This window comes from Nesoenas mayeri (genome assembly GCF_963082525.1).
Source record: "Nesoenas mayeri genome assembly, chromosome: 1".
NCBI classification, from domain to species: domain Eukaryota; kingdom Metazoa; phylum Chordata; class Aves; order Columbiformes; family Columbidae; genus Nesoenas; species Nesoenas mayeri.
Window position 1 is genome coordinate 61,655,475 of NC_137541.1, and position 22,039 is coordinate 61,677,513.

Here is a 22,039-nt window from a genome sequence, read left to right on the forward strand (position 1 = left end):
CAAGAGTTTCCTTTGGGATTAAAAGAAAAACATGGGAAAAGACAAGAAAAAAGAGGAGGCCGTCTTTCTGAGGAAAAAGATAACGTTGCTGAGGGCTTTCTCACTCCTCATTGGCAGCATGGTGGGCAGCGGCATCTTTATCTCCCCAAAAGGAGTACTGAAAAACTCCGGCAGCGTGGGTTTCTCCCTGGTTGTCTGGTTTGCCTGCGGACTCCTCTCAATGTTTGGTGAGTGGCGAGCTTTGTCAGCCTTTGCTCAAGCACCCAGGAGGTGAGGGGAACCTGCACATCTTTATATATAAATAGTCAGGAGCGGAATAGACCAAAATTTCTCCATTCCTACTGCAACAGAAACAAAGGTTTAACAAGCCTGGGAAGATCACTAGGGGTCTTTAGTTCAAATTATCCCTCCGTGTTGACTGAGAAAATCCCAGCATTTATGATCTGTGAATATGAAATCGTGTGTGAGTCTGGGGCAGAGGAGTGACAATGACTGTGAATGGAGACAGCACAGTTTCTGCTGGGAAAGCTGGGAGAAAGTAGGAGGATTCATTCTAAATGGTGGAAAAGAGATGTAGGCATCTAAAAGGCACTTGTGAGTACGAGGGCTACGCGATGCTTTTCATAGACATGGTGAAAAGAGCAAGAAGCGACAGTCATAACGTGCCCTAAGGGATCCCATTTCCATTGGTGAGGACAGAGAAGCTCCAGAGCAGATTGCCTGGGGAGCTGCAGGGTGCCCCCCAGGCAGGGGTGGGAGGGTGGGTGTCTGCCAGGAATACTTTGGATATGTCTGATGCTGCCTTGGAGCAAGGAGATGGAGCAGATCAGTTCAGCCCTGTGTTCTGTGCATTACCCTTGGCTCAGTTTCTGGAATTTAATACCAGTCTTTTCTCACAAAGGGTTGGCTTTCTGATGACAGTTTCCTTCTGAAATAATGCAGCTCTTAAAGTTACCGTGGATGAGATGTGTGGCTTTTAGTTTCCTTCATAAACCATATAAAAGCACCATCTCAGAAATGCTCTGGAGGTGCTGTCAGGAGAACTGGAAGATCTCTCAGCTCTGGGGAGAAATCTGGTGTTTATTTCAGTGGGTGACTTTAAAATTCTTCTTCTATCATAACTTAGGAAAAAAGCAAAAAAGGCAAGAAAGGAGAAATACTCCATGTGGGAATAAAACACCTTGGCACTGTGACACACACATGCAAATTTAGAAATCAGAAAATTCAGTTGTTAGTATGGCTACAATTTTGGTTCTTGCACTTAGCATACGTGTACCAATATTTCACGTTTTTGCATATGCTGTTAAGTGCAGGTCTCCTTTGCCATACATGTGGGATGCAGCCTGTGTGTGGTTGTTTGGTGAACGATATACTTTTGCTTAAGGAAAACCTCAAAATATAATGTGAGCATAGTGTTGCTTTTAACTGAGCAGAGCAATAAATGATAACGTGTGTGCTGGTCACGTAGACAAAGTTCTGCACTTGGAAACATTTCTCTCTCTGTTACATCCTTTGACAGACTGTTCTGGAAGGGCTTTGGGAGCCTCTTTATCAAGTTACTGTGTTTTGTAGCTGGATTTGTCAGTTTGTTCTTCCCTTTTTTCAGCCTGATGACCTCCCTTGATCATTTCCCTGAAACTTTTTTTGCAGTACATGAAAAAGACCTGCTTTCTTCTGTGCTTTTTTATTTTTCCCCCCCATATGGCATTTATATGAGTCCCATGGTATGAGTTCAACAGAGCACCTAAATGCACACTTGAAGCATGTCAACAGACCTACTGGGATAAACGAGAGGACATATCTGCCTATGTGCAAGAGTTAGAACAGGGATTCTGCACAAATCTGCCAACAGAGAAGGGGGAAAATTTGGGTCCTCACCACCAGCATGACTCGAATATGGCACAATCACCCCAGGACTTGGAGGCAGGGCTGTACCTATGGCTGGGCTCCTCCGTGCTGTCCCTCTGCAACCACCTGAGCTGGGTGAAGAAGTAAATGGCACAGCTAGAGATGGTGTCACCCCACAGGGCTGCATCCCAAACAGCGCCCAGCCCTGTTTCAGGAAGCGTTGGGCACAACAGAGCATTTTATGATCTCTTTTGGTGAACAAAGGATGCTTAACCTAGCAAGTGGATCCAGCGTAGGCAGGGCTTAAGGTGCGTACTCATACACATTCACGTGTCATGATGAATTGCTCTATAGAGAAAACACAGATGGGTGTTTTTTTTAGCAGAGGCACAAAGGTTTCTATCCATTTGCCTGAAAGTTTTAGGCTGTCTTCTCCAGCACATCTCTCCCAAGGCTTCTCGCTGTGCCCCAGCGCAGGGGTAGGGAGGTGCAGAGCTGCCTGTGGAAACAGGAACAGGCAGCCCCTGCTTCTGTTGGTACATTAACACATGAGAAGAGACCGTCTGAGCCTCTCACGTGGACAATTCCCTTGCTCTGCACCATCAGGGTTGTGTTTTCCTCTGGTGGCAGGTCTTCCCTCTCAGAGGAGATGCTCTTCCAAGTCTGCTGTCCGGTGTCTTTGAATGAAGGAAGAGATTTATGTGAAGACACAAGACAAGGTCACCGGAATATGGTCTCTGACCAAAAATGTGATTGAAATGACTGGTTCAGCCTCGACTTGTTGGCTGAGCTGCTGTAACCGCCCCATAAGCGCCATTTCACTGATGCCACTTCACTTCTCACTTACTGTGAGAGGCAAGAACCTGAACCTCCAGGATGCTTTTCAAAGGAAACCTCTTATAGCTTAGTGTGACTTTTCTATCATATGCCTTTCAACATAACTTCCCTGGAGAAGTTGTATCATTAACCAGAAAATGGAGAATTCCTTTCCTTCTGACAGAAAAGTCAATTACTTGAAAACTTACTTCAGAACATGGTAGCACGCAAAAATTGGGAAGAGCGGGTCTGCTAAACCCCCTTTTCTTCCTTCAATTCACGACTTATTTTAAACAGATTAATTCAATCCTTTAATAGTCAGACAGAAAAGAGAAAATCCATGGGATTATTTACTCAATGTGTTTCTACCTGAACTTTTCCAGGTGCCTTGAGTTACGCGGAGCTTGGAACAAGAATCACCAAGTCTGGAGGACACTATATCTACATTTTGGAGACACTAGGGCCTCTGCCAAGTTTCTTATTCCTGTGGGCAGAGTTTTTTGCTATCAGGTAAGAGATTTTGTTTGTGTGCCTTTTGCTGGATACTGTAACAATTTAAAAACCCAAAAGTTACGGTGCCAGGTAACAGTCCAGGCAGTTAGTAAAGTAAAGCATAGAAACAATCTGAACAACTTTTGAAGATTTTTGGTGATAAAAGGAAGAAGGCATAATGATTAAATAGTTACACATGTTCAATGTGGTTTGTGCCTGAGGAATATCTATCTTCTCCCCTGGCAGCTTGTGTCCTCCAAGAGCCACGGTGTTTTTCATAGACTGACAATAAATGCCAGATTTATTTCAGATCTTTTCTTTTCATTGTGAAACTTTTTCAGATTCTCTTGTGGAGACAACTTTCTGGCTCAGCCACGAGATAAATAATATTTTAGAAAATCATAAATGACTTATTTTTCAACTTTAAAGTCCTTCCCTATCAATAACCTGTGTCCTTCATGTAAACTGAGATGAAGCAGGACGTACAAACCACACTGCATTGCTCAGTATGATTAATCTCAACTTTAGCTTTTGAGTTGGGAAGTAATCTTTTTACATGATGTGTTTTTTAACCTGTTTACTGAGAAAAACCTCTGAAAAAGACTCTGTGGGAAGTCACCACCTGCACAGGAGAGAAGGATTATGCTGGATGGGGAAATTTCCCCCCCCTCCTGAGTTTTGTGCAGTTTTACATCATGACATTTTTTGGCTGTCCACAGACTACAGTTTGTGCTTGGTTTTCCCCCTAGACCTGCCAACAGCGCTGTGGTTTCTTTGGCATTTGGACGGTACATGCTGGAGCCATTTTTTGCCCCCTGTGCAGTCCCTGTCCCTGCTGTGAAGCTCGTGTCCCTCCTGGGGTACTGTAAGTACTGACTTTTGTGGGACTGCTGATCTCCAAGCCTCTCTGCCCTGGACCAGGGACACCTATGAGGTGTTATCTTCTGGAATAACTGTGGGATAGGGGCCCCAGCCTACCTCCTTGGCCACCCAAAACTTCCTAATACAAGGTTTTGGTTTGGGGATCAGCTGGAACCCTATGTTGGGGGGGTTGTGCCAAGTATCAGGGTAGAATTTCTTCATGTACAATTGTGCAAATGCCACCTGGTTTGAGGGTGTAAGGGTCAAGATTTTGAACTCCTCACCTGGTACCCCCAGCCCATGAAGCTGTCCTGCCTGCTCCAGACCAGTGTGTACTGGCATAGGGACCACTGTGAAGGTGGCTGCTGAGATGTCCCTGCAAACTCGAATCTTCCTTCCAGACAGGGGAATCACCTTACAGGACCCATGGTCCTGGTTGCTCTTAGGAGCATAATTCAGCTCCCTCTTCAAACATTATATGCTGGACCACACCTGTGATGTTTTCTGACATCTCTCACGCCCTCTGTAAACATGCAGCCTTCTCCCCAAAGTCCTTAGAGCAGGGAGCACTGCTCTAATTTTTCCTGCATGTGTCGAGAATGGACTAGAGCTGTAACAGTGTGGTCTCCTCTCCAGACATGGTGCTCACCCTCAATTCGTGGAGCGTCACCTGGAGTGCCCGGCTGCAGACAGCTCTCTCCATTGTCAAACTGCTGGCACTTGCACTCATCATCGTGCCAGGGATGATGCTGCTGGCCCAGGGTAGGTGTGCTGCTGCACGGCTGAGGGAGGGTGCTCGACATGCCTGCCTGTCATGATATTTATCAGTCCCTAGTGACAAGTGTGGCTCTCTTTATCTGGCAGGAGCTTTCTCTGCCTGTGTGCTGGATGTGAACTAGCTGGGAGCCAAGACTGGGGTAACTGGCATTAAAGATGTGTCATTGCACCGGAGCTGATGAACCTGGTTCAGCTGTACTTTCTCCAAATCTGAGTCACCTCTCAGCAGCTGAGGCTGTGCGAGCCTGTCCAGGGTCATGCAGGCACTTTCCTCTGCAGACAGTCTTTCTTTGGTGTCAGACCTGCCTGTTTTCAGCGTGGCTCAAAATCCTCCCAAAGCACCACTAATTTGATAGACATCAGGGATGTGTGGCAGCATTCAGTGGTGATCAGAGCCAGTCACAGCTGTGTAATGAGTTACGAGCCCTCAGCTGAGCCCTGGTAACTGTATCTCTAACCTTTCTGTGGCTAATGTGAGGGTTTTTTACCTCCTAATTGAGACAGGCATTAAATTAATAAACTTACAATGGACTCGCACAGGATTGCATACTCACATCCAGAGTGGGGGGACAAAAACCCTACCAGTAGTATCTTCTGGGAATGATACATGAGTGCTGGCTTTAATCCAGGGCTCAGTTTATAGAAAAGCACAAGGCATTCCCACTCGAGGGACGAAGCCTGCTCCCTCTTGATGCTAATGCCTTTCTCTGTGGAGAAAACAACACAGGTGGTAGGCTTCACGATCTGGTTTCTTTCTGATAGTCTGGAGCTGGCTCCTTTGAACATGCGAAGATCCCCTCAGGCTGGCAGCACTTCTGAGCTGAAGGTCTGCCCTGCAGCTAGAAATCCCAAGCCATTATTGTTAGAAATGCCTTAAAATGACAATCTGGAGCCCTGGCACCCATCCTCCAGTGAGGAGGGTAAGTGCTCGTGACATCTGGAGGGAGAATTCACCAGGAGACACCCATATGACAGGTTGTATTTAATGTGACTCACAGGGGACTGTAAATCATTCATTAGTGTATTGCAGACAATAAATCCTTTTTATGCACGATCACTTATCAGCAATCATTTTAGAATATAAAAAGACTACCCTGAGAGGCCCACTCCTGTATTTTGGTTTGGTTTTCTTCAAATCTATTTTATTTTTTACTTGGGTTGGGGTGGTTTTTTATGCTTATGCTTTAAAACCAGTGTGCCTGATTCCCCTGCCTTGTTCTACTATTTTTGGTTGCACTCTTGTCCTTTCCTCTGCCATTTTCTTGCCTTTGGCATAGGTTTGTTTTAGAGGCTTGCTGAGCCAGGTTTTCAAACCCAAATACCCAAATCTTGTCACAGAGCTCCTTGCAGAGGCACCTCTATAGACGTGGCCTGGCTTTCTCCATGTGCTTTGTGCCATTTCACCCCTTTCCTGGTGAAGCCCAACTAAGTGAGCTCTGCACCTTTTAAAGAGACTTTGGTGTGGAGAAGTGAATATAGACATAGAAACCCAAACTTTGGGCCACCTGCATTTGAAAATGTTGGAAATACAGCTCCCTTTGACTGTGTTCCTTTATTATTCTTCCTTTGAATAAGAGGCCTTTAGGTGTTTCTCCTTCCCTTCCCTATATCTTTTTGGAGTTTGATATAATATGGTTTGTATCCAAAAATGTCTCTCTTTTTTTTTTTTTTTCTTTTGTGGTATTTCAAGCAGAAAAGTTTTAGAAAAATTGGGAGAGCTGGTAAAATGAGATTTTTATACGAGTCATCTCTACTTTTTTTGACATTTTGCATGCTTTGCCCTCTGTGTCCTGGGGCAGGGCTGATGGGTGGGGAGCGCTCCCCGGGCAAGGACCAGGCTGTCGGTCCCCTCTCCTTCCTCTGCCTCGGTTCCCATGCTCCGGCCAGCATGGGGCTGGGGTCAGTGCTCCAGCAGCGGGATCAGGAGGGAGCGCAGTGGGAGTCGAATTAGCCGCCTCGCTGGCTGCACCACATCAAAGGGGAGCAGGCATCCAGCTGCTTATGGGGGCTGGTGAGGAGAAGAGGGAGGTCAACTTGGAGAATTAATTTTGGTCCTAAAGAAAGGATGGGACAATTTGAGTCCTCTCGTCTCTGTGATCTCCTGTTCCCACAGTGGGCTCTGTCTGAAACAGAACCAGTCACTGATGTTGCTCTTCCTGAAATATCTCCTGTGTCTGCACGGGGGACAGATTTGTTCTGTCACTGTTCATGAAGCAAACACATCAGCACAGCACTGCAAATTAAAGCAACGAAACAAATCCACCTACCTGGCTCCCAGGAAATCACAAACGCTCTTCCCAGGTCTGGGCAAGAGGTACAAGGGGCATTATCCTGCGGGAAGGAACCTTGTCCCTGACTTTTCCCTGCTCTGTGTCCCTTGTTTCTCTCTTCTTCAGGCCACACTGAAAACTTCCAGGATGCTTTCAACAAACAGTCACTGGTTTTGGATAAGCTACCCCTGGCTTTTTATGCAGGCATGTTCGCATATTCAGGCTGGTAGGTGTGACGGGAAAGCACTTCATGGGCAGGAGAATGGTGTTGAAGACCAGTCTCAAACTTTCTATCTCTTCCCACCATGCAGGTTTCAGGCCAGCTTTGTACGTGAAGAGTTGGTGAGACCTGAACGGTAAGTCGGGGAAGAAGTTGTCTTGGGTTGCCAGCCTCTGGGGTACCATGGCTTTCCCAAACACAGGATGGGAGGGAATAAGTTTGTGGGTTCACCTAACCAATGCCAGCTGCAACCTACAGTAATACTGTGCTTAACAAGGGGTAGCATATTGTTCTTTCTGTGCCTCTCTTCTCCGCTCTTGTAGAAATATCCCCCTGGCTGTCATCGTGTCTGTGGTCACTGTAATTGTGGGGTACATGCTCACCAACGTCTCCTATTACACCGTCCTGGGAATGCAAGATGTTCTGGCTTCTCCTGCTGTGGCTGTGGTGAGTCGTCACCCCTACTGTTATCTTTCTTTAGCGTGATCGGCTCATACTGAAGGGGTGGTCATGGCACATATTTAAGAGACAGATTTCCTAATAAATGCTTTATTGCTTTGTCATTTCTCTGGATTATTGGGCAACAGTAATTTCTTGTATTCTTGCCTAAAAGATAATGAAAAAGAACCTGCAGATGACAGTAGAAAACGCAAGATTTATGAGTTATATTTTACTCCCTCATAGGAGGAAATTTTCTTTTGAGTCTGATGTCATCTAGAGATCACCACATGTTCCTAAAATCACACTTGCTTTTCCTCCAGAGCTTTGTGCAACGAGCCTTCAAAAGCCTGATCTCAGTGGTCCCTGTCCTTGTTGCACTGTCCTGCTTTGGAACCATGAATGGAGGAATCTTCACATTTTCAAGGTCACGTCGTTAAGAATTTATTACTCTTTTGGCTGATTGAGTCAGAGAGAAGTGTGCAACTGCCCATCCACATGATGGCATTTTAGCCACACTTGTGGGAAAAATAAGGCCTTTGACTCCCAGGATATCAGCTACAGGACCATTCCTGCTGGCTGAGTCTACCCTTACTATTTCTGGCCAGGTCCAGATTTTGGTATCTTGGGCTGGTCACAAACAAAGATTTTTATCTTCCTCCCCGCGCCCGCCTTCAGTTTAAAGTAAAATGTCAATGTTTCTGGTGAACTAGAGGCTTTGTTGACATTGGCAGCTGCTCAGTGAGACAGAGTCTTCTTTTGTGGGCTTCACCCAGCTGCTCTGCTGCAGGGCACAGGGTCCCACTGTTATGAGGATCTCTGGCCAAAGGTGAACTCTCCCTCAAGGTCTTTGCTTTGGGGTCAGTGAAATGTTATTTGGGACAAGCTATTCCTCAAGCAATAGGCGAGGTTCAGCAAGTCTGGCTGTAGCAATAAGAAAAGCTTTGTTTTCTGGAAATATTATCTTGCGAGCTTTACTGCCTCTAAGCGGCACGTCCTTCTGGGACCCCTGAAATTGGAGAGGAGGGCAGAGCTCACGGAGAAGCACGTTCTGCTGGTCCCAAGGAGATGAGTGAGCTCTCTGAAGCTGATTCTGTTTCACAGCTTTGATTGTGAAAGGAAAAATCAGTTGATATGAAAGGGATGTTTCATAGCTCAAAAGCTAATGAATTATTTGAGTTAATACCCTGAAGTCCTGTATTAAACAATGTGTGGAGAATCCTCCCCGTTAGCGCCTCTAGATAGTGGTCTTCTTTAAGGATAAGAAGTCCCTCGACAGCACAAATGTTCTACACGTCCCTGTCTCTCTTCTCTCCCCCATCCTGGCACCATTAACATAATCACTGCAGTAAGGCCATATAAACAGCCACGGGGCCTCCCTGGCTGCTGGCCAGCCACACCCCTGCAAAACCACAGAGACAGCAATAAAACCAGTTTTACACTCATGCCCCAGCTGCTTTGGGCCCTGCTCCAGCCCAGCTGATGCTCTGGCATGGTTTGTTTGTGGATATTACATTTATAAAATTGGATGCAATGACTTCTCCCTAATTGCCCTTTTGTGAGTCCAAGGATGGATGGAGGCAAGGAGCTCTCTGCTGTCATTTTGTAGCTGGTCTTCTGTGTTGCTGGCCTCTTGGCAGTATGCCAACCTACATTTTCCTACAGCTGGCCAGAGGATTGAAAATCCTCTATTATTTGAGGAAATTGCACTTTATTTTTAGTAGATATTCATATATATATTTATATATATATATATATATAAAAATATAGACATCAAGACTGACAATCCCCTTTCATAAACTCACCAGCCTCTCTTGTAAAGAACTGAAGTTTGTGACCCCTCTCCACTTCCTACTAGAAAGATTAATTCCTTCTCTGATGGCAAGAAACTTTCTTGCTTCTGTCTCCAGCCTGATCTCATTCGTGCTCACTTTGGACTTGCGCAAAGGTCTCTGCTAATGGGCCACCCAAGAGGATGCTGCTGGTGGTCCTGTTGGTGGGCTCTGTGCTGCATTGAGCTCACTGGTCCTGGGAGAGTGATGGGAATACAACATTGGGTTTTTCTTCCGAATGCCCAAAAAAGTGTGGCTAAAGGCAGAACTATGGCCTTGAACGGCAGACCTGAGCCCAGGGGTGGAGAGCCTTGTGGCCTCAGGTCAGCCCAGTGACTCATCATCTCATTTCTAATGTGGATGTGGAATGCTAACACATAGGGCTCCCTGTCTTTTCCTAGGACTCTGTTCGTGGCTTCCAGGGAAGGACAGTGGCCTCCGCTCTTCTCCATGATCCACATTCGAAGGCACACACCGCTTCCCGCTGTCATGTTAATGGTAAGAAGATCTGACTGTGTGACATGCCCCATTCTTGCAGTCTTGCCTTTTTTGCAGGACTTGGAGAAGCTGAGGTGTTTTAAAGGGTATTTGGACACTAAGCCAGCCTCTGAAAAATAAAGAAGGTGCAATGTTGGAAATGGCTGCAAAGCATTAAGTCCACTTGGGCCAGCAGTGGTATCCAAACCTAGTGCCTCCAAGTCTCTGCCCTATAACCTTGGACACCTTTTAAAAAGTACTGTTCCTACCATCTGCCACAGTTGCTGCTTGGTATAGTTCTGTGAAAACATTTTTGCCAGGCTTTGGCTATTTGGAAAACCAAAATTCCAAGGTGTGGTGGAAACACAGGGAACAAGTATTTGTGGAAGTGCATTTTTTTTTTTTTGGAGGGGGGTGTAAAGTTTTGTAAAGTACCAGGTGACCTCTGAAATTCTGGGGCTGTGAAGTAGCCATTTGTGATTGCAGGGGGGCTGGAGGAGGTGACCCGTATTACCCTTTCTAGTCTGAGGACCATAGTAAGGCTTTAACGATTGTATTTCATCTTCACAATGCTCAGTTCCCTTTGGTTACTGCCATGGTGTGTATCGGAGATATCTACCATCTAATGAACTTCTTCAGCTTTTCCCGATGGCTCTTCATAGGATTAGCCACCCTTGGGCTCATTGTCCACCGTCACCGCCACCCAGAGCTGCACAGCCCATTCAAGGTAATGCATGGCCTGTATCTAACAGCCAGGAGTGCGCGGGTTTGTCATTTCTCTCTCTTATTCGTGAAATTAGAGCATTTCATGGCCATGGTTTGCTTCTAGGCTCTAAGGGGGTCTCCATCCTTATTGCTCGGAAAGGCATGTAGGTAGCTCTTGAGGTTGGTTGATATGTCAAATCCCATAAAACCAGTTCTACCTGGTGTCACCAGTTGCATCTGTAAGATGGCACCCTGCTCCAGGGGACAAGTTTCAGGCTGGGAACAGTGACATGTGCAGAAGGCAGTTCTCACACCATTTCCTTTGGGCTGCAAGGAGGGACTCTTGCCTGGATGTTATTTCAATAGTGGGTCTCAGCTCTCACTGAGAAGCAGAAGGGCAACAGGCTTGGGAGGAAAGAGTATGGCTGGAGGGATCCTGGGAGCAAATCTGACTTAAGGGGAATCATCTGCTGGCACAAAAATATTGTATAATGTGAAGCAGCTTGTGTGCAACTATTGCTGCTGCAGGCCCTGAGGATGTGCACAGTGTGTGCACATGTACCACAAAGTGTTTTGTTCAGCAGTCAGCTAACAGTGAATGGCCAGAGCAGTGTGTGGCCCTGTAGAGAAGAACCTTCCTTCTTGCTCCAGGGAGAGAGAAAAGAGCGGCTTTGTGAGCGTCCAGGCGTGCAAGACCTCTGTGTGCTGCCTCTTGTACCAAAGGCCGAGGTATCTGGTGGGGTTTGAGGAGCTGCCTGACACATCGTTTGGTTGGAAAACACATTTAAGATCATCACATCCAACTGTTAACCTAGCACTGCCAAGTCCACTTCCAAACCGTGTCCCTAAGAACCTCATCTACATGTCTTTGAAATACCTCCAAGGATGGTGACTCCACCACTTTCTGGGCAGCCTGTTCCAATGCCTGACAACCCTTCCTGTGAAGAAGGTCCAGACTTGTCCCATGGTGATTTCCAACCAGTGCTGCTGGTGCATCTATTGTTTTGCTGGTTGCTGATGTGCTGAGTTTGGAGGAGAGTGCAGGATTTACTGTGCAGGCACTGCCCTGTGTATGCACCTGCTAAGCTCCACCTCATTCAAACCAGTGGCTGCAAGCAGTGAGAGGCATTAAAAGGGGGCAAAAGGAAGGACAGAAGCAAGGGGATTCAATTCCTCCTCCTCAAAGGGAAGTTGGAGAATGCCTTTCCCTTGCCTCCAGCTGGGCTCCTCTGGTGGCCCTTCTCTTGCTGCTGGGTGCTGGGGCTCAGCTGGTCCCCTTGTGCTGATGGGGGAAAGCTGGAGTTGGTGCTGGAGCAGCTTTCCTGCACTCAAGGCACCTTTCCCACTCCTAGATAATGTGCAGAAGGTGTTTGTTTGGGGCCATGCTTGAGGCATACATATTTTGTTCTTGTATCTGGTCCCACCTGCACGGTGCCTCCAGGTAGCTCCTGGGGAGGACAGGAGACCTCTGAGGCCACAGGCACCAGGAAGCTGACTGGGGAGAAGCTCAGGGTACAGAATCCCTTGCTGGGGCTTCCAGTGCTCCTCCCTGAGCCGTGTGAGATCCGACGTGTAGCTTGGGGTAGTTCTTCTTGGTCTTTGCTGGAGACAGCATGTTTAGTAGAGACCTTGAAGCTTCCCAGTTTGTCGGCTGGCTGCACTCGTGTACTCACCCAGAACAATATTTTAAATAAGTTTTGCCTTTTGCTTTTAAACCAAGCTTCTTGGGAGGAAAGTTTATTGCGGATAGCACTGGTGACGTTTTCGGCTGTTGAGATTTTTGCCTAATTTTGGTTTAGATTTAGGCATTTAGGTTCCTAAAGGCAGATTAAGTGACGGAGGGAGATGCTGGGCTTTCATTCAGCTTGGCTGATATTTTTCTCTTCTCTTCCTAGTTTTATAGCCAGTTCAAAGCCAAAGCCCAGTTATCTGCAAGAGGAAAGAGCTGCGCGCAGGTGGTGTGGGCATGTGCTGCGCTCTAGTGGTCAGAGAGAGGTGGTCTTCTGCCACCAGCTTATGGAGAACAGCTCAAAAACCAGACATGATTGTGCTGGTACTTCTTCTACCCTGCAGCATTTTGAGTTAAAAATAGTAAAAAAACCACAAAACCCTACTGGTAAGAGGAGGAAGCAGGCCTCTCACACACGTGAATCTGCATATAGGAGGGGCTGGCAGGGGATGCTCTGGCTGGAAGGACAGCAGACCACATAAGTTTGGTGGCTGGATGGCTGCTGTCGCTGGAGCAACTGATCTTTTTCACCTTGCACGGTCAGCATCTAAAAGGTGGTCTCTGTTACCAGAAAAGAGATCATCACTCTTGGTGATACCAGCAGCTCCTTCATTCTATCAGCTGTGGTGAAGAGAAACTTGGCTGAGGTTGGATCTGAAGACTTGAGGGAATGTTTCACAGTTTTGTTTTCTATTGTAGTCTTCAAATGTAGTTTCCAAATAACCCAGATGAATTGGCTGACACAACAGGGTAAGGCTGAACAGCTGACTACCTCTTTGATCTTGCATCAGGGTGTCGTTGAAACTCATGGACGTGATGGAGGTGCTATGGAGATACGGAGTCTGTTTTATCCTATTTGGCCACTATGAGTCTCAGGCGAGCTGGAGGCAGGTCAAAATGAGTCACAGGTGTTATAACCAAAGAACGGGTTTTATTCAAAATTCTGCTTCTACTCTTGGCTTCAGGTTTTCCACCAGTAGTTGCCACAGGGGGCAAGTAGAAATGTGTGCATGTGCATGCACAGGAGCAGTACCTTAAGGGAGCAGTGAGGTATAGGTGACTTGTCCCCCTGCTTGGTTTCCATTTATGAGGTGATGCTTGTATTAGGAGTGAGGTGCGCACCTCACAGGGCACACTGGGGTCTGAGGGTGGTACGAGTCAGTTTTTGTTCTGTGCATCTTTCTTGTTCACAACTGACTATACAGAACTAGTGTGCAGGACATCTCTATGATTTTTCTCATCTTCTTTAAGATGGAGAAGTGAATATGGTGTGTGCTGGTGTGTATGGAGGCTGATTTGTGACACTCATCAGTCCTGTCTGTGTTCTTTCCTCCAGGTTCCACTGTTTGTTCCTGTCTCTTTTACCATCATCTGCCTCTTCACGGTGGCAATGTCTTTCTACTCAGACCCAGTGAACATTAGCATTGGATGTGCCGTGGTTTTAAGTGGTTTTCCAGTCTACTACCTCATAATCCGTAGGCAAATGTCAAATCGTTGCCAGAGCCCATTTTGTAAGTATGCATTTGGGTTTCAGTCTTCTGGACCTGAACACGCTCAGGGATGGGGATGTTGGTTTGTTGCCAGGGTTCATCTCTAATGCAGTTTGCTCCATGAGCAACAGACCTCATGAAACCTAAATCACGACCCCACCACTCCTTCAGTGGCTTTCCAAAGACACAGCCTCCGTAGCTGGAGAGACGCGGGGCAGGCTGTGGTGCCAATGACTGGCAGCCATGCACGGGTTGTCTCTGCCTGGCTTGTGAATGTCCTGATAAACCAGCCTGATGCTCTGTTTTGAAGAAGACAGGGCTGAGGCCTACTAGTGTGGGGGACAGAGAGATCTGTTTTCACACCCCAGCCCTGGTTTCTACTAAACTTTTATCGTATTCATGGGATCACCACCTCTCAGCCAAATTTGGCTAACGCTGAGCAACAAGATCAAGAGTTAGGATGAAGAGGGACTGGCAAGCAGTCACAGTAACCCTGTGCACAAATGTACTTGCTGAGAGGCTGGGAAGGGGACTGGTAGGAGAGCCTGAGGGTTCTCTCTTTGGTGAAGAGGCCAGGATGGTTTTGGGTGCAGATGTGGGTCTGTAGGTGAAATAAATCTCTACTCCATGCAATGTCTAGCAAAGATTTCCTTTGGGTGTAGCCCTGGCGGTACAATGATATACTCAGAAACAAGAGCGCTGTTTTGAGTTTGATTTATGGTTGTAGTTATGAGTCTTGTTTTCTTTTGATTTGATGTTGGACTGAGGTGTATCAGTAACCAGTGAACAGAAGGAAACATATAGCAAGAAAGGAAACAGATACAGTGATTTGCTAACGTAAAGTGCTCCAGCCATCAGTGCCAATGCTTTGATTTTCAGCCATATCTCAAGATTTCATCCAGACTGAACTTTCCTTTTTTTCCACCCTTTCAGATTATATTACACACAAACTACAGTTACTGCTGGAAGTAGTCCAACAAGAAATCAAGACTTACTGAGAAAAACATTAGAACTCACAGGAGAAGATAAAATCTACTTACTCTGTTTCTGATACCTTTGATCCTACCAAAAGCAGGACATGATCTTATTCTTTTAATCACTGCAAATGAGGATGAGCCTGAGCCAAAACTTTGCTGCAAGTGTTCCTAAGCTTTCTGGTCGGGATGAGCATGTCACATCTGTTTCTGACCACTTCTTTTTTAGCAGAACAACCTAGTTTTCTGAAATGAACTTGCTTTGCCTGCAGAGTGCGTTCAAAACCGAAATCCTGATTTTGCAGCCTAGTCCAGTTCTCAGTACAATAGTGTGTGTGTGTGTATATATAGGCACATGCACACAATTTTTTAATTTCCTAACTTGGCAAATAGAGTAAGGGAGCATGTTGCACGACTTAGAGTCCAGTACGTGGAAGCCAAATGCAGGTTTTAAACTGAAACACTGTAGTAGCCAAGCTGTGGACAATCATTATGAAGTGAAATGGTTTGGGAGAGCAAATTAGAAATAAGGTAGATGAATTGGAAAGGAGGAGGCAGGGGGATAAAACTTCATTTATCAGAAAGTGCAGATTCAGGTTAATGTGAAGATATTTGAAAACCCTTTGAAATTCAAATATCATCAAAGTCAGAATGTTTTGCTTTGATTGTTGCATAAGCAGAATAAGTTTATTTTGCTTTGAAATAATGTTTCAATTTTGCATTTTATTTTTCTGAAATGATATTACAAAATACAAAAACACATTTAAAAAATCAGCTAAATATCAATAAGAAGTGACAAAATGGATCCTGGTCCATCCACCAACTGCCCAGCCCCACTCCTTACACAGTACTACCAGGGAAGCTGAAAACTCAGATTTTGGCCCAACTCCAGTGAAATACAATTTCTCCTTTAGTTAGACAAGACCATTGATGAGACTTGGGCAGATTCCTGAACAAGTGCATCTTTTGGTGCTGTAAAAAGACATGAAAGATTTCATGTCAAAGCTTTAAATCCATGGTCAAATGACTTGCTGAATCAAGACATAAATGCTAATTTGAACTATTGACGTAAGAAATGTTTCCGTTATTGAATTACTTTGGTTTACATTATTAATGTGGCAATGTTATGTCCAGATTAAACTGCAGTTAGCTATTTCCGGTCACTTAATTGTTAATGTTTTCCTAAAAGATGGGAAGTAATATGCTGAGACTCCTCTAAGGACCGCTGGAGAGAGGAAGAGCAGGATGTAGAGCACTTTTAATCTTTTGTATCAAGCATTTATGTACTTAGAGTAAAGCCAAAGTACCATTTACAAGCCAAATGTAATCTACCAAAACTTGTAAAATTCACCATCGAGACTTAGAAATAAATAAGTTGTTGAGTTTTGGTTTTTTTCCAAAACAATTGAGAATTATTTTTCTTGTTGTGTCTGCTTCCCTTTCCTGTGCTAAATTATGCTAGGAGAGCAGCAGCATGGTTGCAGGGCTCCTTTCCCTGCTCCTCTCTCACGGTTTAATTTATAAGGTGCTGGATATTGTTCAACAGGAAATCCGGTCTTACTGCGAAAACCATCACAAACTACCAGAGAAGATACTGGCTTTAGGTCATAGTGTGGTTTGAAGTGAGGTCTGGAAATGACAGAATCATAGAATAGTTTGGGTTGAAAGGGACCTTCAAAGGTCATCTAGTCCAACCCCCTGCCATGAGCAGGGACATCTTCAACTAGATCAGGTTGCTCAGAGCCCTGTCCAGCCTGGCCTTGGATGTCTCCAGGGATGGGGCATCTACCACCTCTCTGGGCAATGTTTCCAGGCTCCCAGGCAGGGCTTGGTCACCCCTCGCGCTGGGCTTTGCTGAAGCTGAACCCCTCGGCACATCTTCCTGCGGCTGGGCCCTGATGTGGGAACCAACATGTGGAAGACCTTGCAGAACCAGGTGAGCCCCATCACCCCAATCTAGCCTGAGTCCACTCCCTCAGGTGCTGATTTGGGGGATTTTTTGCACATTTTGAAGGAGTTGCCGTGCTGCAGGACCTCTGTGAACACAGCGCGCCCATGCCGCAGCATCAGCACTCACACATCGAACCTTGAAGTGGTCTGGCATGGCAAGAGAGCTACTGTGTGTCTGCAGATAGACACAAAGAAAGAATGAAATGTCACCTTTTTTTTTTTTTTAATGTGTGTGTGTGTGTTTCCTCCAAAGAGAAAAGGGGAACAAGAATTTACATTCCTGGACCCGGGGCAAGGAAGGAAGTAATTCTACTTGCTGGACCACGGTTTCTTCATACATGATAAATCATTTGACACATTCAGGGAAACAACATTTCGATGCCTTTGCTGACTGTGCAGGAAAATGATCTTGTGGGGCTATATATAGGTTGTCTGCTCAAACACCTGTCAGATACTAGAAATACAGACAGATACAGCACTGCGGTTACGCTGACAATAAAAAACAGAGGTTCAACAGCTCCAAAAATGACATTGCAATTAAAATTGATAAAAATAAAAAAATATGATGTTCAGAAGGTATCAGTTTACAGTGAGTGCAAGTTTGTAGTTTGCAGCCAGTTGTTTGTTTTCAGAGAGGATGTTATGCTGCTCCCAGCAAAGCCATGCACACATTTTCTACCAAACCAGAATATGTTTTCCTAGAGCTGATATTTCACGCCTGCTGAAGCTCTTGGCTTTGATTCAGAAGGGTATTTTACTAGAGAACTCACATATGCAGAAGGGAACCTGCAGGACCTGATCCTATAAATCTCATCAGTCAAAGGGAAGCATAAAAGTTTCACAAATGTGAAGCTGAGAGCCAGATACTATGTGAGAGGTCAAAAGCCAGTCTAAAGAGGCCAGATGGGGAAGAAATGAAGTTCAACTTCATAATCCTTTTTTTTTTTTTTCTTTGTTAATACTGTGTCTATAAAATGCACTCAGAGTGCACCCTTTCCAGAAACTGAAACAGAGATTTATGTGTTCTGGCCACTACTGGTCTGATCTGACTAGATCATAAGGAAAAAAAAAATACTCTGGGCAATTCAATGAAACATAATTTGTGTAACAAAAAAAAAAAATCATGAAAAAAATGTTTGCATCTAAACAAGTTTATGTAGTTAGTACTACTTGACTTGTGATTAAGCTTTGTGCTTCAAAGCTCTGCAGGGAAATGCTGTCAGTCTTTTAGACTGAAAGGCCAGACTGAAAACCTCCTGACCCTTCTCGGATTTCCACAGGAAAAAACAGAGTGAAGACTCAGACTTCAAGGTAAAGGAATAGGAGTAGTTGGGACAGCACAGAGCTCTGCGTGGGCTGACTGAGCCTGCCCCTTGGTTTGTGCTGTTTTGGGTGGCTGTGTGTGGCGCTGGATGCTGCAGCCCCCCTGAACACTGCGATAACCAACACGGAGGGTGTGTTGGGAGATGCTCCCACTTTCTGCATTGAGATTCACGGTTTGCTTTGCAAGGCAACACTGGCTTTTGGCTTTCATAGAGTGATGTTCAGAAGCTGCTCCTGGCAAGAATCTTGAAAGGAGAAGGTCCTGAATATCCCTGGCTGCTGGAAGGATGGGAGGAATCTAGGAAAGGTAAGAGCTGGTGTGCAATGAGAGGAACCAAGCAGTGGAGATAAACGATACCAGTTTGTAGGGTCGTAGATTTTACCGATGCATCTGCCAAAAACATCAGCTGTGCCTGGCTGCTCTGCTCTTGGCTGGCAGATGCGCCTGCGCACGTGGGGCAAGAGCCGGACGGAAAGTTACGCAGGCTCCGCTTCCAAAGGTCAGCAGCAGTGCAAAGGCACCCGTGACGTCCTGCCGAGAGAGGCTGCGGGGGAGACGGCAAGGTACAGACGTGCGGTTGGGAGTTCAAGAGGAGCTCTCACAGGCCAGTTGTATTTTATTTCTCAAGGTCCCATCACAGCCGCGGGACCTTTCCCATGTGGAGGGAGAGTGCAGAGGGCTCGTCCAACTGGTGGGGACATGGCTGATGCCCTCAGCTCCTGGGCATGGTGGCTGGGCAGCCTGATGGCAGGACTGTGAGTAGGGAACATGAACAGCTGGCATGTGCTGGGGTCTAACAGATTTCTCCAGGTGCTGGAGCGGGGAAAACAGAGGAAGCGGGGATTTTACAGTTTGTGGGCTTGGCTTTAGGGTCTGCTAGAAGGATACCTTACTTGCAGTTAGCCATACTGTAAGCTGTGTTTGTGTCTTCATTAATTCATTCTTTCTTCCATGTGAGGGAGAAGTGTGTAAGAGAAAAAGTGGCATGAAGTTGTATAAAGTTTTCTCTGCATAAAACTGTTCTTTCAGGGATATAAAAAAACAAATTTACAGGCTACCTTTCAGTTGTACAAGACCAGATAGTGAAATCTTCCACAAAAGCTGGAGGACACTACCTGTCTTGCCAGGCAAATATTTCTGTCTGCTTTTTAAAGTGTTTCACTTCCCTTTCTTTCTATTTGGGGTTAGCTGGTGAGTGGAAAATCCCTGCAAAGGGCAGAAACGCTGGGAAGTGAAACTGAAAGTAAGACATAACTGGACATCTTGGAAAGCTGATGGGGTGGGAACCGGAGCCCTGGATCTTGGCAGGGGTGCCGGCAGGGGTTGGCATCCATCTACAAACTGGGGAGAGAGGGAACAGGGGTGGGGGAGCAATGGAGAAAAGCTGCCTGGAAACATCATCCCACCCCACTCCCTTGCTTTCTCTCCCATTTCCCCTCCTCCCTTTTCAAACCCCACACTCTGTATGTACAAACATCAAATTCTCCAGTGGCTGCAGCGGCAGCAGCAGCAGCAACAAACTGCTGCACAGAGGGGAGAGAAGGGGCAGCTGCATCCAGAGCTCCCAGGAGTGCTGGATCTCATGAGTCTCCTGCAACGGGATTTCAGAGAAAATGATCTGGGAGCAATTTTTCTAGGAATAGGCCTGGCTGGTGTTACTGTGTACAAAGAGGAATTGTGGTCTGTAGACAGCAGTGCAACAAGCCAAGGCTGCGAAGAAGACGAGACCTTCCTCGCTCCTTGTTCTGGCAGGCCAGGGGCTGCCAAGCCTTTGTTCGTGGACTTTTGCACTGTAACCAACTCTATGGGGGAGCTCCTTCCGTAATGTTCTCCTCTCATTAGCCTCCTCTGAATACCCATGATCCCTGCCAATGCGTGAAGGGCATCAAAGCAGAATAAATGATCATTTCTAGTTTCTGTTTGAATGCCACGTTCAGATTCTCTCGGCAGCGCTGAGTAGCTCAGCCACAGACCCTTACTAACTCCACAGCAGGCAAGTGGGCAGGTCTCAGCTGCATGTATGTGCTCCACAACAGGGTTGTGTTGTGGGAGCAGCCAAGTGATGACATGCATAGAAAAATGTTGTTTGGGTCCAAAACTGGGACATTCAAAGGAGGCTGAAGCACAGCAGCAAGAAAAATAAAAACCTCTGAATTTGAATTATTGGTGGCTTACTGTTTCAGCTTCTTCTTTTTGTAGGTGCTGTGTCTCTGGGGTAGAGCGCAGAGCAGAGACTTTGCTGGTAAGTGATTTTTTTAAAATTTTTCTCTCCAAAGAATCTGGGCTGCCAGATGCCCACCCAGCTACTCTCTCACTCCCCTACCTCAACAGGATAGAGGGACAAAATAAGATGGAAAAGTTCATGAGCTGTCATAAAGACAGGACAAAATCACTGGACAAAACAGACTTGACTTGGGGAAAGTTAATTGATTGGCAATTAAATAGATTTGTATGGTGAGGAACAAAAACAAAAATTAGAACAACACCTTTTCCACAACCCCTTTCTTTCCAGACTCAACTTCACTCCATCATTCCTGACTTTTTAACCTCCCCTTTGGCCCCTCCTCCCCAGAGTGGTGCCGGGGGCTGTTGAACGGGCATTGACCTCAGTCCATAAGAATTGCCTTCTACCATCATTCTCAAAAATTTCCTGTGCTCCAGCATGGCTCCCTTCCCATGGGCAGCAGTCATTCAGGATAAGCCTGCTTTGGCATGGACTTCTCTCCATGGACATTCCTTCAGGGCATGTCCACATGCTGCAGTATGGGGTCCTCCACAGGCTGCAGTGTGGGTATCTGCTCCACCATGGCTCCCACAGGTTGCAGGGGGACAATTTGTTTCACCATCTGCCGGGGAGTCTCTGCTCTGGAACCTGGAGCACCTTCTCCCGCTCCTCCTTCACTCATCTAGGACTTTTCTCTCACGTGTTTTTTCACTTCTCACTGCTGGACAGCTTTCTCAGAGGCACCATGAGCTTGACAGATGGGCTCAATTGTGTCCTGCAGTGGGTCTGTTGAGCCAGCTGTGTTGGGCATGGGGCACTCCCTGGTTTCTTCTCACACAGAAGTCCCTGCTGCCAGCACCTGGGCACCTGCACCTGGTACAGTACCTGTGAGTGGCAGCTTTGGTTTCCTGAGCATGCAAGGAAGGATGATTCCGTCAGTGCCTCCTGAAGGCACTCTGACTTCTGCCGCTGATCACTCACTGCCTGCTTAGAAGGCAAATATTACTCCTGTTAGCCAGATGGCACCACTGGCCTTCATGTAACGAGCTGAGTTTCTTGTGTCAAGTTGTATTTTCTTACAAGGTATTATTTTAGAAAGATACATTTTGGAGAAAAACAGTGATCTGGGTCCAAGTCACAGAGGTCAGAATCACTTCTGTGATGCTTACTATGGCCCATAAATCAGTTCCTCAGTTTTGGACCAACCTGCACTTCCCAGCTGGAGGGTTTTCCTTTTCTAGAGAAGTCATTAGACTTCTGACCAGCCCAGGAATATCACGTAGTTTGACAGCTTTGGAAAAAGATCCCTACTTTAACTGGATTTTTCTTCTGATGTTAGGGCCAAGGAAGCAGCCAGGCTTTGGTCAGCTCTTCTGTGCCTCTGGTGTCTTCTGACTCATCCATCAGCTCCCAAAATGGAGTACACCTGGTATTGGCTGGATGATTCTGGGCAGTGGATTGAGTACGGGAAACAGGTGAGATCCCTCTGCTTTTGATGCCAAAAGCTCTTGTTAAGTGATCTTTGGAGAGTTATTTAGGGCACGTTGTTCTGCAGCTGGTGCATTTCACACATGCTGCTGGTGACCTTGCAGCGCTGCTCTGATGCACTGGT

General features: G+C 46.2%; 1 protein-coding gene across 1 annotated transcript; it reads left to right on the plus strand.

The window, feature by feature from the left end:
- Positions 1–31: 31 nt before the first annotated feature.
- LOC308052732 (cystine/glutamate transporter-like) lies at positions 32–14,953 on the plus strand (the record flags this gene model as incomplete). The annotated part of the gene is made up of 12 exons (XM_080363328.1): positions 32–227; positions 3,048–3,174; positions 3,906–4,021; positions 4,654–4,779; positions 7,191–7,290; positions 7,376–7,420; positions 7,608–7,731; positions 8,046–8,149; positions 9,956–10,052; positions 10,609–10,758; positions 13,802–13,976; positions 14,889–14,953. 12 exons carry the CDS (start codon positions 32–34, stop codon positions 14,951–14,953), a joined length of 1,425 nt encoding a protein of 474 aa, XP_080219454.1.
- Between the last annotated feature and the right edge of the window lie 7,086 nt (positions 14,954–22,039).